This window comes from Onychomys torridus, chromosome 3 (assembly GCF_903995425.1).
Source record: "Onychomys torridus chromosome 3, mOncTor1.1, whole genome shotgun sequence".
Taxonomy (NCBI): domain Eukaryota; kingdom Metazoa; phylum Chordata; class Mammalia; order Rodentia; family Cricetidae; genus Onychomys; species Onychomys torridus.
The window spans coordinates 30,613,074-30,631,287 of record NC_050445.1 but is presented as its reverse complement, the minus strand read 5'-3'; the positions used below and the strand labels follow the sequence as shown (position 1 = coordinate 30,631,287).

At 46.2% G+C, this 18,214-nt stretch overlaps 1 protein-coding gene across 4 annotated transcripts in view; it reads right to left on the bottom strand.

Annotated features, from left to right (window-relative positions):
• Dennd2a (DENN domain containing 2A) overlaps nt 1-18,214 on the bottom strand; it is a 97,110-nt gene that overhangs the window by 62,735 nt on the left and 16,161 nt on the right. For 2 of the 4 annotated variants that reach the window (XM_036180569.1, XM_036180571.1), the window contains exon 2: nt 2,177-2,278. The exons of the other annotated variants lie outside the window; for them this stretch is intronic. In XM_036180569.1, the coding sequence (XP_036036462.1) occupies nt 2,177-2,250 (74 nt within the window). In that variant the 5' untranslated portion in view covers nt 2,251-2,278. The remainder of the gene's footprint in view (nt 1-2,176; nt 2,279-18,214) is intronic. 4 annotated transcript variants of the gene reach the window in all.

Genomic DNA, 18,214 nt, shown 5'->3' with positions numbered 1-18,214 from the left:
GAACAATCCTGCAGAGCAGGGTCAGTATGTGTCTGCTGCCTGAGTGAATGTGCAAATCAACAGGGAGATGCAGGCTTCAGACGTGGCCTAGAAACGCACTGTCCAATGCAGTCTCCACCAGGCATGGGGTTATGTGAACTTAAATCCAATGAAATGAAAGCTTCGTCCCTCAGCTGCCCCAGCTGCCAGCTAAGCAATCCCATGTGGCAAGTGGCTCCTCGGTGGATAGAAGAGGTTTTCTATGATTGCAGATAACTCTGTCTAGAACATACGAGCGGAACTGCACACCTCTAAATATGAGTTTAGGAGGTTAGCACCATAAAGATGCCGAAAACTCTTTAGGAAGAAAACATCTGAAGTACACTTAATGAGGGTAAGAATATAGTGTTTCGAAATACAAACCATTCCTGCACAGCAGAGATTACAAGACTGGGCATGGTAATTGGATGGGTGGGCTCAGTAAACAGGCTCCAAGCTAGGGCACATTTTTCTGAATTTATATAAATCTGACTGTCTAGTGAGTGAGAAACTCCAGCTAAGGTTCACAGTGAGGGATGAATAATTAGCAGCTGCATTCATCCTGTTACTATAACTTTCCATTTCTAAGACTACAAGTTGTTTATATAAAGACCTCTCCCTTAGTTACATCATCGGCACACAAATTATGCTGCTGTTCTTGGTTGCACAGTATAAATTTTAAGCTTGTGAGAACACAAGCACACTTTCCACGGCTGTCAAAGCAGAATTTCTTTTTGAAAACGACAATTAGGATTCAGTATTTATTTTATTTTTACTTTATGCATGAGTGTTTGCCTGCATATATGTATGTGTGCCACACGTATGCCTGGTATCCATGGAGGCCAAAAGAGGGCCTTTGGAACTGGAGTTACAGATGGTTGTGAGCTGCCATGTGGGTGGTGGGAGCTGAACCTTGGTCTTCTGTAAGAGGCTTAAGAACTCTTAACCTCTGAGCCACCTCTCCATCCCTGAAAAAAAATCTGTTTTAATTGTCCTCAAGACAGTAACATGAATTTACATTTTAGGCAGAATCACAAAGTCCATGGTTATTTTCCGGAGAACCGAAAGGGCACAACTTACAGTTTCGATTCTCATGGCAAGATGGAAGTAGGGGACAGATGTGTGAAAACACGGCCGTCTAGATTAGTGTATACTGCTGACACAAGACACCTGGTGACAGCACAAACCACTGTCACATACACTACTGGACAACATAGGCAGTGCATAAATACATGGGCTTTGGAGTCAGAAAGGCTTAGGTTTGAGTCCTCACTATTTTTTTTTTCTCATTGTAGAGACTGAACCCAGAGATTTGAGCATGCTGTGTGGGCTCTACCACTGAGCTATATCCATAACCCTCTATTTTTTTTTTTCTTCTCCTAAAAGTAGGAATACTATCTCCCTTCCTTAGATTGGAGCTTTCTGAGTACAGAAGTCAAATTGGTCTTGTTAATTGTTCCTGATGTATGGTAGGTTATCAATACATAATACATTTAATAAATTAAAGGTACTCAACGGATGGCAGGTGCAACCATCACAGTATTCACTTAAGATCCCGAACACCTGGGATGACTGACCAGTACCCGAGGGAGAAAGACTGGCCGGCTTGTTGGGAGAACATGCTGTATTTACTGAAGTCAAGCAAGAGGGGGAAAGAATGGTAACACATTTGAACTGACTCCACAACAGACAGTGTCTTCTCCACATAACTCTGGGGCCCACGGGTGTCTAGGATTCTAGCATCTGGGCTGCAGAGCTGTGATGAGCTTACTCACAACAGAATATGAGCAGCATCAAGAAAAAGGCTCCATGCTAACAGACAATGGGAAGGGCTGACTATGTGAACAGCTAAGGCTGCAAAGCTTCAGAGCTAAGTGAAAAACCTGTGATTCTATGAGCTAGAAAAATATGCCCTAGCCTGGAAGGCACAAAGGAGATTCACAATGCTCACTCGGCAATAAACAGACCCTCTCGACCACTTTTGTCCCAAGCCTCACATGAAGGCAGTTCAAGGACATGCTCAGGAAAGTAACACCTCTTAGTTAAGGAAGGGAGTGAGAAATTATTCAATTCCTACATTCTTAGGGAGAAAGGAAGGAGATTCAGAAGCCTGGCCATCCCCCACACTTTCAGGGTGCATGCAAAAGGAGGCTCTTACTTGTCGACCAATCTGTAGCTCAGAGTTCCAATCTGGCTGTGGCTGCCTGTGGCCTGCCTGCACACTGTCACCATGTCAGCATCGAGAGAGGCTCCAGGTGGCCTAGAGAACAGGGATACATACTCAGCGAGTGACATAGGCCACTTCCTTTCAGAAGGAAGCAGGTATACAACTCTCAGGCCACATTGTTTATGTCTAGGAGATCCCGCCCAGAATTGGAGGTAGCATGAAGACACCATTCAGAAACCTTGTCTCAGGGGGATGATGTCATACGATCACCTCAGGCTTCCAAGATTTCTACCCTTTCTTTGAGGCTAATAAACTTGCCACGCAACAGTGTGGGCATTCAATGTATTGGCTCAGAACTTCCCCCTCAAAATCAAAGGGTTGTGTTCCAAGACATGCTTGTAGATAGTAGGTATCAGGAGGGAAGGCCAGAGACATAAATAAATAAATGTAAATAAATGTGGTATTTGAATGAGATTGACCCCCACAGGCTCATATATTTGGATGTTTAGTTCCCAGCAGGTGGACTGCTTGGAATGATTAGGAGGTGTATCTTTGTTGGAGGAGTGTGTTGCTGGGGGTGGGCTTTTAGGTTTCAAAAGCCCAAACCAGGCTCAGTCTCCCTCTCCCTCTCCCTCTCCCTCTCCCTTTCGCTGCTGCCTGGAGATCCCGGATGTAAAGTTCTCAACTACTGCTCTGGTGACATACATGCCACCACACTCTCTGCCACAATGGTCGTGGACTAAGTCTCTGAAACTGTAAGCAAGCCCCCAATTAAATGCTTTCCTTTTTAAGAGTTGGTCATGCGGCTGGAGAGATGGCTCAGCAGTTAAGAGCACTGGCTGCTCTTCCAGAGGTCCTGAGTTCAATTCCCAGCAACCACATGGTGGCTCACAACCACCTGTAATGAGATCTGGTGCCCTCTTCTGGCATGTAGACATACATGCAGGCAGAACACTATATACACAATACATAAATAAAATACATCTAAAAAAAAAAAAGAGTTGGTCATAGCCGGGCGGTAGTGGCGCACGCCTTTAATCCCAGCACTTGGGAAGCAGAGGCAGGCGGATCTCTGTGAGTTTGAGGCCAGCCTGGTCTACAGAGTGAGTTCCAGGACGGTGAGGGCCACACAGAGAACCCACATGACAGCAACGAAGACAATAAATAAATTTACTTACCCGCGGACCACACACTATAAAGACCACCAGTCAGGTGAGATGGCTCAGGGGTAAAGGTGCTTGCCATCACACCCTATGACCTGAGTTCAATCTCCAGAACCCACGCAGCAGGAAGAACCCACTCTCTACAAGTTGTCCTTTGACCTCTACCTGAGCATGCACACATACAAACAAACAGATGTATAAGAAAATTCTTTCTAGGAGGAAGAAGGCGTGGAGGGGCCCATGAGCTGAAAATGCCCAGAGCAGATGATGCCACCAAATTTGCTGTGTTTGGAGAGGGCTGGAGCATTGGTTGCCCAGGAGCCTAGCTATTACTTTACAGCAACCCAACACCGTACATTCTGCAATAAACCTGCGGTGGAACTGAGCCCAGTTCTCCAGGGAAGCCAGGGGCTCTGGCCCACCCATCCCACGGTGGAGGGGAGCCCTGAAAGGCCTTTGGGGACAGGAAGGACCTCATTGTCCTCTCACAACACTCACACAGCTGAAGCTTTTGGAACCTCTCCATGAGGCTGGGCCCACAGACACTGCCTTTCTGTCCTCTTCTGGCAGATAGCCACATGGGATGTGGGGGAGGGGAAAGCAGCCAATCTCCACCCATCATCCTGCTCTCCACAGCCTGCACACTGGCTCTGCAGACCAAACCCCCCACCATGCAACCTTCTTCCATATGAGCCAGGCAGCTAGCTCTCCATCTTCTTCTTTTAGGCTCATGCCAAGCTGTGTGCAGGATGCTCTAGAGGACGCCATGCTGAATGAGGCTCTGTCTGCTTCCTAGAGCAGCACACCAGGACAGTGCCTGGGCTGCACACAACCCCTGCAGCACTCTCCACTCAGAGGGGTGCTTTCCTCATCGCCTGAGGAAGCAGAGCCACCAACGTCCTTCCAGGAGATGCTCCCAAGTGGCTTTAGCCTCAAGCACATAACACCAAGTGTGAACTCACTTCCCACTTGATAACAACTCCTAGTTCCAGGGGACCAGAAGATGCCTATTCTGGTGCCACATTACAAGAGTGTGAATGGGGAGCAGAGGCTGGAAGTGAAGAGGTACAGAAAACACTGACATTCAGCAACAGCTATCAGGATGCCTGACTTCAGAGGTGTGGGTTTTTTGGTTTTGTTTTTGGTTTTGCCCCGATGATTAAAATAGGCTGACTAGATGTCTCAGTGGGTAAACATACTTGCTGGCAAGCTTGACAATCTGAGTTCGTTCACCAGAACCCACATGGTAAGAGAAAATTAACTCACACAGTCTGTCCTCTGACCTCTACAGTCATGTTGTGGTGCACGTGCCCCCCCCCCCCCCACACACACACATGTTATTTAAAAAACATTAGCATCTTTAATTGCAGCACTTGGGAGGCAGAGCCAGGCGGATCTCTGTGAGTTTGAGGCCAGCCTGGTCTACGGAGCGAGTTCCAGGACAGCCAAGACCGTTACACAGAGAAACTGTCTCCAAAAACAATGACAACAACAACAAGAAATTAAATCCAGGCTGGAGAGATGGCTAGTGGTCAAGAGCTCTTCTCACTCTAGGAAGTGAGTGTAGTTCCAAACAGCCACGTCAGGAGGCTCACAACCCCTGTAACTTCAGCTCCGTGGGGTCTGCATACCTCTGGCCTCCACTGTCACCGGCACACACGTGGCATATACTCACACATACACGTAAAAACAGTCTCCTCCACCCCGCAAGACAGCTCTGTGTAGCTCTGGCTGTCTTGGAACTCACTCTGTAGCCCAGGCTGGCCTCGAACTTACAAAGATCTGCCTTTGCCTCCTGAGTGCTGGGATTAAAGGAGTGCACCACTACTGCCAGGTCTCATAAAAATCAATCTAAAAAAGGAAAATAATCAGATGACAAGTCTAGTCTTCTTTGGGAGTGCTCTGTACACATAAGCTTTCCTGCCACTTTACAGATCTGGGACAGTCCATTTCCCAAATTGTGGTGTACTGGGAGTCTCTTCCAGTAAACCTAGGAACATCTCTGATGCAGCAAAACCAATGGTCTGTGGGCTGGTTTGCAATCTAATATGATAAATAATAGTATTTAGATGATTTTCACACAATTGAGGACTCATTTCTCCCTGGGCAATTTGGCCTTGTGATTCAGACTGCTGACCAAGAAGTGGTCTAATGAAAGAATATTAATACCACATTTCCTCACCCAACTGTTTCCTATAAAAGCAGAACTTCCTATTAACCAGATGGTCTTAATTATTACTATTTTTGTTTTTTTGAAACAGGGTGTGTGTGTGTGTGTGTGTGTGTGTGTGAAAAGAGAGAGAGAGAGACAGAGAGAGACAGAGAGAGAGAGACAGAGAGAGAGACTGACTTAGAATTTATGGCAACTCTGCCTCAGACTGGGATTAAGGGAGTATACCACCATCTCCAGTTATTAAAACTTTTTTGGGGGGGAGCTGAGGAGCGAACCCAGAACCTTGCGATTGCTAGGCAAGCGCTCTACCACTGAGCTAAATCCCCAACCCTATTAAAACTTTTAGGGGCTGGAGAGATGGCTCAGAGGTTAAGAGCACTGACTGCTCTTCCAGAGGTCCTGAGTTCAGTTCCCAGCAACCACATGGTGGCTTACAACCATCTATAATGAGTTCTGGTGCCTTCTTCTGGCCAGCAGTCATACATGCTGTATACATAATAAATAAATAAATCTTTAAAAAAACAAACAAACAAAAACTTTTAACAGCCCTAAAATAGTCTATAAAAATTTGAGACGATAGATACATGAGAATTCATATAATTTTTAAAGATTTCATTTACTTTTATATGGTTGGGTGTTTTTTCCTGCATGTATGTCTGTGTCCTGTGCATGCTTGGAGCCAACAGAGGGAAGAAGAAGTGGGTGGATGAACCCTCTAGAATGAGAGGTACAGCTGCTTGTGTGACTGCCACATGGTGCTGGGGACCACACTATGTCCTCTTCGAGGGCAAGTGCTCTGAGCTGCTGAGCCACCTCTCAAACCCACTGCTGCATTTTGAAAGCATTCTTTTTTCAGTTCCTTTAAGCAAACCTACTAAACACTCAGTCCAGATCAAACTCCCCGCACACCATTTTTCTATTTGTAAAGGGCCTGGACTACACAAGCACACAAAAAGGGCAAGTCATTAATTATAAAACAATCGCCTCTTTGGCAAAGGCTCAAGAATTAAACATAAGTATTTTACCTCAAAGAGGAAGGAGGAGCTTGTAGCCTGTACCTCCAGGGGAGGGGAGCCTTCAGGGCCTGGCCCTATCCTTGTAGTTCACCCCAGCCTGACTTTCTGCCTCGCTTTCCTCCCCAGGGACTAGGGACGCATATCTGCTTGGGCATTAAGTATTCATTTATGACTAAATAAAATGCCTCTGAATCTCATCACCAAGTATATTCTTGTTTTGTTTTGTTTTGTTTGTTTTTTTGGGGGACAGGGTTTCTCTGTGTAGTTTTGGTGCCTGTCCTGGATCTCACTCTGTAGATCAGGCTGGCCTCAAACTCACGGAGATCCACCTGGCTCTGCCTCCCAAGTGCTGGGATTAAAGGGGTGTGCCACCAACGCCTGGCGCATATTCTTTTTTTTTTTTTTTAGGCTTTATTTTAGCTTGTCGTTGGTGGTGCACGCCTTTAATCCCAGCACCTGGGAGGCAGAGGCAGACAGATCTCTGAGTTCGAGGCCAGCCTGGGCTACAGAGTGAGTTCCAGGAAAGGCTCCAAAGCTACACAGAGAAACCCTGTCTCAAAAACAACAAAAATATTTATTTTACTTTTACTTATGTGCATGTGTGTGTGTAGGTATGGGTATGTAAGTGCCAGAGCCCACAGAGGTTGGAGGCATCCAGTTCCCAGAAGTTGGAATTACAGGTGGCTGTGAGATGTCTTAGCTGGAGCTGGAGAGATGGCTCAGCAGAAGAGCCCTGGCTGCTCTTCCAGAGGACCCAGGTTAGATTCCCAGCACCCACTAGATGGCTTACAACCATCTGTACCTCCAATTCCATGGTTTGAACACCTTGTTGCCCCCCCTCCCCCGTGTATGCCAGGCACGAAGGTGTTGCACAGAAATACATGCAGGTAAAACATTCAAACTCATAAGGTCAAATAATTTAAAATATAATTAATAAAGTATGCTTATGTGGGAATAAAGGAATTCAAATAGGAAAGTAGGTATATCGCCTGCTCTTAAGTTGGTATATTATTTCTGCACATAATATCTATATAACTTGATTTTTTAAATGGTCATTCTTGGGCTAGATGGATGGCTCAGCAGTTTGTGCTAGACCTTTGTAGAGTACATTTATTATTTTCTAGTATTTTCAAAAACAATCCAGTATTTTCACATATGGAAGAAGATGGAGGAATCTGAACCCAAGACCCTCCTGGCTGTGCACTGCCTCACAATGACCTGGGGTACCATACGACAATCTCTCTGTATAAGAAGTTTCTAATACAAGTGGGGCTCAGAGATATTTAGGGAGAAAGAGCTGCATCTGTCTGTACTAAATGTACACGTTTTTAAAAATTAAATTTATGGATTGTGTGTGTAGCACTGCATTTATGTGGAAGTCAGAGGACAACTTTTGGGAACTGGTCTTCTCCTTCCACCATGAGGGTCCATGAGGGTCATCTCAGCAGCCCTTGTTTTGTTTCTGAGACAGGAAAAGCTTATCTCAAACTTCTATCCTCCTGCCTCTGCCTCCCTGGTGCAAGGACTGTCTATTGATCTTGGACTGTAACCTCTTAATAAGGCTTATTTTGAGACAAAACAAGCCTTTTCTCTTTAAACACTTAATTCTCTCAGGCATTTGCTATAGTAATGGAGGGTCTCAGATCCCCACACTGGCTTCAAATATCAAGGCTCATTTCAGGTTAGGAGTATAACCCGTGCTACATCAAGACTGCCGGTGACTATGAATATTCAGTTACTGACAAAATTTTCTTTTAGTCACCTGATTGGTAACTTCCTAGCTGATACCTGTTGGTCTGACATATGATGAAGTCTCAGGGAGCTGTGGCTAGCCCAGTCTGAGAATGCAAACTGGACCACACCTGGTGCTGATGAGGTCACAAGCAAGTCAAGATGTTGCCGTCTCTCTCCTAAACGCAGGGTTAGGGTTAGGGGTTTTCTCACATCTGCAGACGTATTCGGCACCTTAGGAATATGGAAAGGCATTTTTCTCTTGACAGTATTTGGAGATCATGCTTCATTCTCCTCTTCCATTGGCAATGTGGGAACGGTTCCAGGTTGCCTTCCGGCTCACCATTCCCGGAGGTTAGAGAGTAGATGTGTACCCCCACCAGCTCCTTGTACAGGGACACTGAGTTAAGTGTTTATGGTATCGTCCCCCTCAAGGTCTCTAACTACGAGTGTCGGCTCTGGGGAAGTCAGTGTGTGTCGTAATAACTAAAGTAGAAGCTACAGGGCTGGTTGCGAGTGGCACACCTGCTAATTCCAGAATTTGAGAGGATTTTCTTGGCTATTTAACGGCTTTGACGATAACTTGGGCTACATAAGATCCCATATAAACAATAAAATTTAAAAAGTGTGAACTATGCAATATACTAAAGTGTGACTTCATAGTCTTAATTCAGATTTCTCTTTGTATACGCTGGGTTTGAAGCCAGGGACTGACGTACACTGATGGTGTGCTTCACAGTGAGCTCACCCCCAACTTCCGTTTTGTTTTCAAATAAAAAGCAATCCAGGGCCAAAGAGATGGCTCAGGATCTGGATTTGATTCCCAGCACCCACATGGAGGCTCACAGTGATCTTTAACTTTAGTCCTAGAGGATCCAATGCCCTCCTCTGGCCTCCGAGAGAACCAGACACTGACTGCTCTTCCAGAAGACCCAGGTTCAATTCCCAGCACTCACATGGCAGCTCACAACTGTCTGTAACTCTAGTTCCAAGGGACCTGACACCCCCACACAGACATATATGCAGGCAAAACACCAATGCACATGAAATAAAAAAATAAATTATTTAAATAATAATAATAAAATAAATATTTTTAAAAGGGAGCCAGGGGAAAGGACTCAGCTTTTAATGGATCTGTCTTTTTATAGTTCTATAATTGTATATTTTTATACTTTGGAAATCCATCCTAGGAAATAATTCTAAAGACAGAGAAAATATATGCATGATATTTATAGGTATTATTTATAATATTGAAAAACTAAAAACAACTCAAATGTTAAATAATATATCTATTCAATGGAATATTATAAAGTATAAAGTAAATTGTATTTTACAAGACCATGATTCTGGCAGGAAAGATGGTTCAGTGGTTAAACGCATTTTCTGCATCATGAAGAACTGAATTTGGATCCCAAAATGGGCCCTAGCACCCATTTATTTATTTATGTATATATGTATGTATGTATGTATGTATGTATTTATTTTGTTTGTTTGTTTGTTTTTCAAAGACAGGGTTTCTCTGTATAGCTTTGCACCTTTCCTGGAACTCAGTTTGTAGACCAGGCTGGCCTCGAACTCACAGAGATCCACCTGCCTCTGCCTCTGGAGTGCTGGGATTAAAGGCGTGTGCCACCACCACTTGGCCCCACTTAATAAGCCAGGCATAGTCTTGAATGCCTGTGCTGGGGGAGACTGGAGGATTGCTGGTGCTTACTGGCTGCCAGCCTCTCCAAAAAATGTGAGCTCCAGATTCAGGGAGAGACCCTGCCTCAAAGGAATAAGGCAGAAAGCAACAGAACACTTGACACCTTCTTCTGGCCTCTGTGGATATGCACAGGTATACACCCACACATACATGTATGCGCATACACACACACACACACACACACACACACACACACACACACACCCTAAGAAGTGTGTTAAATGCTCTATTGGAGGTTCCGAGAAAATAGGTGCTATCCAGCCACTAGAAGCCCTCAGTGATCATAAATATAATTTTAAAAATTCAAGAAAACAAACAAACAAACAAACAAAAAACTTGAGCCCATTCCCCTATGGTGGGACACCCTGCTCAGCCTTGATACAATGGGGAGGGGCTAGGCTCTCCTTCAACTTGGTATGTCAGACTTTGTTGACTACCATGGGAGGTCTTACCCACTCTGAGGAGTCGATGTGGGTAGAGTAGGAGGGAGGTGAGTTACTGGGGGCTGGAGAGATGGCTCAGCAGTTAAGAGCACTGCCTGCTCTTCCAGAGGACCTGGGTTCAATTCCCAGCAACCACATGGTGGCTTATAACCATCTGTAATGAGATCTGGTGACCTCTTCTGGCTTGCAGGCATATATGCAGACAGAACACTGAATGTAATAAATAAATCAATCTTTAAAAATAAAATCAGTTACTGAAGTCAGCACGCCCAGCTCTATGAAGCAGCTCCACCCCCATCACATCCTTTACCCCCATCATCACATCCTTTACCCCCATCATCACATCCTTTACCCCCATCATCACATCCTTTACCCCCATCACATCCTTTACCCCCATCATCACATCCTTTACCTCCATCATCACATCCTTTACCCCCATCATCACATCCTTTACCCCCATCACATCCTTTACCCCCATCATCACATCCTTTACCCCATCACATCCTTTACCCCCCATCATCACATCCTTTACCCCCCATCATCACATCCTTTACCCCCCATCATCACATCCTTTACCTCCCATCATCACATCCTTTACCCCCACCATCACATCCTTTACCCCCCATCATCACATCCTTTACCCCCATCATCACATCCTTTACTCCCATCATCACATCCTTTACTCCCATCATCACATCCTTTACCCCCCCATCACATCCTTTACCCCCATCACATCCTTTACCCCCCATCATATCCTTTACCCCCATCACATCCTTTACCTCCCATCAGGCCCTCCTGGGTAGATACTGAACACTTTAAGATTACTCCAAATGCAAGGAGAGCTAGGAAAACAGTAACAAACAAAGCAAAAGACACGCGGGGCTTAGTGTCGGAGTACCAGTTTCATTGTCCCTTTCTCTAGGGCTGAGGCCCCATGAGACTTCCTCCTTCCATGTACGCATGCCTGTAGGTGACCCATGGAGCCCAGAGCCAACTGATCCATCTACCACACAAGTCCTGCACCTACATACGGCTCAGGGACCAGGGTGGAAGAGGGGAGGGAGAGACTGTAGGAGCCAGAGGAACAGGTCTGCTGTGAGACTTCATCCCCAACAAGTGTCAGACAAATCACATCCATGAAGTCTCATTAACATGGCTGCCTGAACAAGGACGACACCAAGGCAGACTTTTTAATGTTACTGGACACCCAAGCACCTTGACTGAACAGTGGTCAGTTACAATCACCCCAGGGCTGGGTTGTCAGCTGGGGTCGAAGACACACTTAGCACTCATGAGGCCCTGGCTTCAACCACAGGTACCCAAAGAGCAAAGGTAATTCTATAAAACCAGCTGCTTCTTCAGCCCTGGGGAACTTCTGAGAATAGCCTAGGTCTTTCTCAGCAAGAAAACTAGCAGCAGCAGCAGAGACTAGTTTCACAACAGGGCCTCAGTCTGGGGGTTGGCAGTAGCCTCTGAAGGACCAGCTGTCCATCCACTTTGAGATGGAGCCATTGACCTCACTTTAAAGATGAGGTCAAGGGTCAGAGGCTTGCCCATTATCAGTCACCATGTTTAATAAAGGACAGAGAGTTCTGTCAGATCTCCCTAGTCCAAATCCCACATTTCACCCTTTAAGCTTTGATATCTGTTCCTTACACACCTGAAACAAGAATTACATGGGACCATCACCTCTGTAAAGCCTGATTCAATCTCAGCTCTGCCAGGATCCTCTGGTGACCCCATAGGGTCAGGCTCTTTGGAGCAGCTTGACCTGCTTCTAAGGGCAACAAGCAGGAAATAGCTTTCATTCATAACCTTCTGGGACAGTCAGGGTGAGTACATTAACAGTGAGTCTGCCAGGCACTTCTCTAAGCACAAACATAATTAATAACAGACATAATGCATGCCCTGGAAAACAAAAACCTATGCCCATATATACTTTCTAAGAATGTTTAGAATGGTGTTTTGTGTAATGTCCAGAAAGCAAAGTATAAATAAAAACACCGAACAAATAACACCAAATGACCATCAGTTGATAAATAGATAAATAATGTGGTATATCCACATAAAGGACGATTACTTAGCCATACAAGGACTGACATACAGGTGCATGCCACAACATGGGTGAACCTGGGAAACAGTATGCTAAGTAAACTGAATCCAGTCAAGAATTCTACATGCTGGGGCTGGACAGGTGGCTCAGCAGTTAAGAACACATACTGTTCTCTCAGAGGGTCCCCTGAATTAGTTGCCAGCACCCAGGCAGGGTGGCTAACAACCACCTAACTCCAGCACCAGGGGATCAATGTCTCTGGCCTCTGTGGGTACCTGCACCCACAAGAACATGCCCACACAGACACAAACACATATACATAATTTAAAATGAAATAAATGTGAGTCTGGAGTGGGATCTGGTCTGGGTCGATGGCTAAGAACACGCAGTGCTTTTGCAGAGGACCTGACTTTGGTTCCCAGCTCCCGTATCTGGTGGCTCACAACTGCCTGTACCTCCAGCTCTGGAGGGACCCAGCATTTCTGGACACCACAGGCACCCACTCACACACACATGTAACAGCCCATTAAATTAAATAAAACAGAGTAAATTTTAAAGGATCCTTTTTAAAGCCCACATATTGTATAATTTAATTTATTTGAAATGCCCCCAATAGGCCAGTCCACACAGGCAAAGCAGCTGAGAGGTCACTTATAGCGTCGGGAGGCTGGGTGGCTGAGGGACATGCTGGATACAGGTTTTGTTTACAGGGTGAAAATTGTCCTCAAATTGTGATGGTGGAACAAATGGATACAAACAAATGAAAAGCCATGAAAGTGTACACCTATTAAATGGGGAGTTTATCTTGTATGCAAATTTACATTGCAGAAAAGTGTTGGTTTTTGGTTTTTGTTCTGCCTGGAAGGCAGAAGGTAAGCCTCTATCCAAGTCCAGCTCTGAAGCAATCATAACAGGAAGTCCATTTCAGTTTACAGAAGAGGCACACAGAGGATGAACAGCATCACTAAGCCTTAGAAGGGCTGTATCCTCCCCAAATCCTCAATTTCTGATTATGTCCAAGTATTTAGTGAGTGGACTTTAAGACTAGGATTCTAGGAAGCACAAAAGTTAAGCACCCATGGATGCTGCACTTAAAGAAACCACTCAGAGGTAGAAGGCAGGTCATGCACAATGAACAGCTAGCTTACCTTGCAAGGAATCACCTTCTAAATCTTGCCCTGCATCTCAAGGCCACTGGCAGCCATATTTAAGGCAGAGACTCATTGGCCCCGCCCCACGCCAGGGCAGAGCTAATTGGTTCTACAGGAAGACTCATGTTTGGCCAATCAGATTCTACTTTAGGGAAGTAGGCCAATTTCCCTATGTCTAGAATGGGAAAGAGTTGCTGTGAGTCAACTGTTTCCCTCTCTGTGGGCGAAGGAGTACAGAACCCATCTGTGAGGGGAAGATTCATAGTGACAGGGTGGTTGTGTACCTCCTGGCTCCATCCCTCCTTGGGACGTCTGAATTCCTGTCCATAGGTTCTATGAGATATCTTCATCTTGGTTTAAACAACACAAGGGCTCTCTACGAACATACGTTATGTTCAATATATACACACCTATTTTCCGAAGTGAAAAGGAAGGAGCGTCTTAATCGGGAATCTGCATTCATGTGGCTCGTTCCTGAGCACTCTTGGCTACTAAAGAAACCCCAGCCCATCACGATGCCTCCAACCTGCAAAGCAGATTGGGTGTGATCTGACCGCCTTCAGCACTAACTCAGGAAAACCACTTTCAGGAAGTCCCTTTTCCTCGGTGAGGCTGATTTCTCAGAAGAGTTATGGAATGCCTGTAGTCTTGGTAAGGCTTTCGGAAGACCCAGGAAGGAATTAAAGGTGCTAAATGGGAGGGACGTGCTGAGCCCCTGGAGGAAGTAAATGAAGTCACCATGTTAGAAGATGTGTATAATTTCTTTCTGTGGCAATACCACCCCACCACCCCACCACCACCAGCAGCAGCCTTCCACCCACCCTGCCAAAACAAAATTAAAAAAAAAAAAAAAAAGAGTGTATCCTGAGATAGTCTAATGAGCGACCACTATAGGGAAATGACCAAATAACAGTCATCCCTGACTTCTTCAGTGCTTGTTTTCAAACCTACATTACGAGACAGTAGACCACATATCTCCACCACCACCCCCAACCAACTGGCAGGGCATGTGTGAACGAAACATTCACAAGAGTCTCCAGAGTCAGGACCAGAAGCCTGAGCTGAGCCGCCGGGAGGAGAGGATGCCCAGATCTTCCCACTTTTCCCATCTATTTATGGAGTCATTTGGCTCCAGGAAGTGTGGAGCCCCTTCTCCCAGGACCCTGTTGGGAGTGACGCCTACACTGGCTGGCCCAGCCTGCCACATCCTCCTGCTGGCCTCAGCAGCTCTCTCCTCATGACCCAGAGGGTCACTGGGAACCCAGCCTGCAAATGACTGTGTTCCTAAGAGTCCCAGTGAGTGAGGAGAATCAAAGCGGAAAGGGAGGTGCGGGTGGGGGCGGATACATAGTAAGCTAGAGAAGCCCATCAGGGAGATGCTCCCAAACATGCACACTGGGGAGTGACAGGAAGTCAGGTCTGGAAATGACAACACTAGCCCAGGGGCTCCCAATCCTTCACTGCAGAGCTGGGGATGACAAGAGCAGACCCAGCAGAACCCAAAGCTACTATCATTCACTCACACTCACCCACCTCCTCCCCACTTCCTTTTCCAGGTGACTCAGTTTCTGGACCTGGAAACCTGTGGGTTTCCTCGTGAGCTGTATGTTCTTATTGGAGATCTGTGTGTGTGTGTATCTCTCTGTCTCTCTCACACACACAGGCCTCTCTCTCATACACAGAGGCCATCTGTCTTCTGCTGAAAGGTTCTCCTGTATCATATGCTGGCCTCTGAACTCATTTGTAACCAAGGATGACCTTGAACTTCTCATCTTCCTGCCTCCACCTCCAAGTGCTTGTATTACAGGAATGCACATCAGCACCCCCAGCACCCCAGCACCACGAGCACTCTATGTAGTACTAAAGATCAAATCTAGGGCCCCGGAAGTGGTAGGCAAGCACTCTACCAACCGAGCTGTATTCTCAGGCCTCTTCTCTCTCTTTCCTCTCCCCCAACCTCTCGTTTTTACTGTTGGTTTTTCCACATTATCGGAAACAGGGTCTACCCCTTCAGAAACCTCTGAAGCTCCTGAGTTTTATTTGAAGAAGTGCTGTTCTGGACTGGGAGATGCTCGGCAAGTGGAGGTCTTTGCCTCCAAAGCCTGACAACCTGAGTGTGGTCACTAGACCCCACATGGTAGAGGAGAGAACCCACTCCTGCAAGCCGTCCTCTGACCCCTGCAGTCACGCTGTGGCAGATGCTCAAACAAATAGAATGCAATAGAAGGTTGTTTTTTGTTTTTGTTTTTGTTTTTGTTTTTAAAGTAATGGTCTTTGTTGTTAGGATGTTGAATCAGACAGACAGACAAGTCAGGCCTGACAGGGCAGCCTATAATCCCAGCTACTGAGAGACTGAAGGGGGAAGATGAACAGTTCAAAACCAGCCTGGGCAAGTCAGCGAGACACAGCCAATGGTGGAATACTTCTAACACACAGAAGGCCCCAGGTTCAGTCACTAGATCTTCAAGAAAATACACACACCTAAAAGCTGGTAGTGTAGCTAAGTCACAGAATGCTACTTATGAAGCTCTACTACGATACTTTTCAGTACCTAAGCAAACAAGTTAATAATAAAGAATTAAGCAGGGTTGGTGGCACATGCTTATAATCTCAGTACTTCAAAGTTATCCTCAGTACATAAGTAGCTAACATCTAACCTGGACTACACTGTGACTAGTTTCAAAATAAAACAAACAAACAAAAAAATGCTCTTTAGATACCACATAATTTCAACCATGAATTCCCACTGAATTCTTTTCCTTATTTTTGTAAAAAATAAAAATAAGCATTTGGACTTTTTGACTTGTATTGTAGAAGGAAAAAACAAAAACAAAAAACTTGGTGTTAGCAGGTTAAAAGAAATGAATTAGCTGGGCAGTAGTGGCGCACGCCTTTAATCCCAGTACTCAGGAGGCAGAGGCAGGTGGGTGTCTGTGAGTTCAAGACCAGACTGGTCTACAGATCGAGTTCCAAGATGACCACAACTGTTCCACAGAGAAACCTTGTTTCAAAAAACCAAAAAGGAAAAAAGAAATAGTGGCAGAGAGTAGGACAGCAGGAGAGAGAAGTAGACAGAACCAGAATGACCAGAGCAGGAGCTCTAAGGACCAGGAAAGACTGGTGACAGGGGCAGGCAGAGCCACAGGGGACCCAGTGGCAGACTGCGCAGCTGCCACGGTACCGTCATATCCAGAGGCCTCTCATTTGACCAGCCCGTGTGATCACCTTGTTTTTTTCCAGCTGAAATGTTCATATGACTAGCCATGACTAGAATGTTCTGCTGGCGAGACTATACCTGAGCTTTGCTGGGCTACCCCACCAGCCCCCACACCTTGTCCATCCTCTTGCCCGGCTTCCATCCACCTCCTGTGTTTTATAGCTCACCCCACTCAGTCTAGCCAAAACCTTTCCATTTAATATGAGCCTATAAAAGCCTTTACCATGGAAATGTCCTCTAGTGGTTAAGAGCCCTGGCTGCTCTTCCAGAAGTCCTGAGTTCAATTCCCAGCAACCACATGGTGGCTCACAACCACCTATAACGGGATCTGATGCCCTCTTCTGGCATGCAGGCATACATACAGACAGAACACTTATACATTTAAAAAAAAAAAAAACCATAAAAACAAAAACATTAAAAAAAAAAAAAAAAGAAGGAAATGTCTTCTAACTTGACAGAGAAGGTAATAGGCAGGAAGTCAGTTTCCAACAAAGACCATTCTTGTCACCCCAGCCAAAATTCTTTCTCCCTTCCCTTACTTTTTCTTTTTTTGTTTGGTTTTTTGAGACAGGGTTTCTCTATGTAGCTTTGAGCCTTTCCTAGATCTTGCTCTGTAGACCAGGCTGGCCTCAAACTCACAGAGATCCACCTGGCTCTGCCTCCCGAGTGCTGGGATTAAAGGCGTGCACTACCACCGCTCGGCAAACTCTTCTCTATGTAGGTTTGGATGACTTTGAGCTCCAGATCCTCCTGCCTCTACCTCTCAGGTGCTTCGATTAGGTATGCATCACCACATCTGGCTCTCAGCCCACCTTCACACTAAACCAACTATCTGCCCTTTCACAGACATCTGGAGGGACGAACTTTGGCCATGCCTGCATGAACACAGGTGGTCAGACTCAGGATTCCAGACGTCTGGGGGTGGGGTACAGCCTCAGCCTGGATCCAGAGGGGCTCCATGACTTCATCCAAAGCAGCCAGCAGCCAGCACCTTGACCGCCACCCATGCCCTGGATAGAGGCATGCCTGGGCAGCCGCCTCCACTTCCAGAGGCAGCCGCACACTGCCATCTGGGATTGCTTTCTCTCCGCAGGCTTTCCTGATGTTTGCCTTAACCTGACCTCCCTTAACAGTAACACAAAGAAGAGGAAGGGCCACCCTGCTCATCTGTCGCGGGCTGCGGTCACCCAGAGAGCCCCAGAGCCTGTGCCTCCCGGGGCTGGATGTTCACACCACACCACCAAGCAGCCACTTGAGTGGAATGCACCTGGAGGTCATCACTTGCTTCCTGGCAGCCACCCCAGCTCCAGCTGTGTTGCCCCCCACCCCCACTCCCTTCCTGTCCTTCTCTTCCTTTCCTCCCCCTCGGCCTCCTTC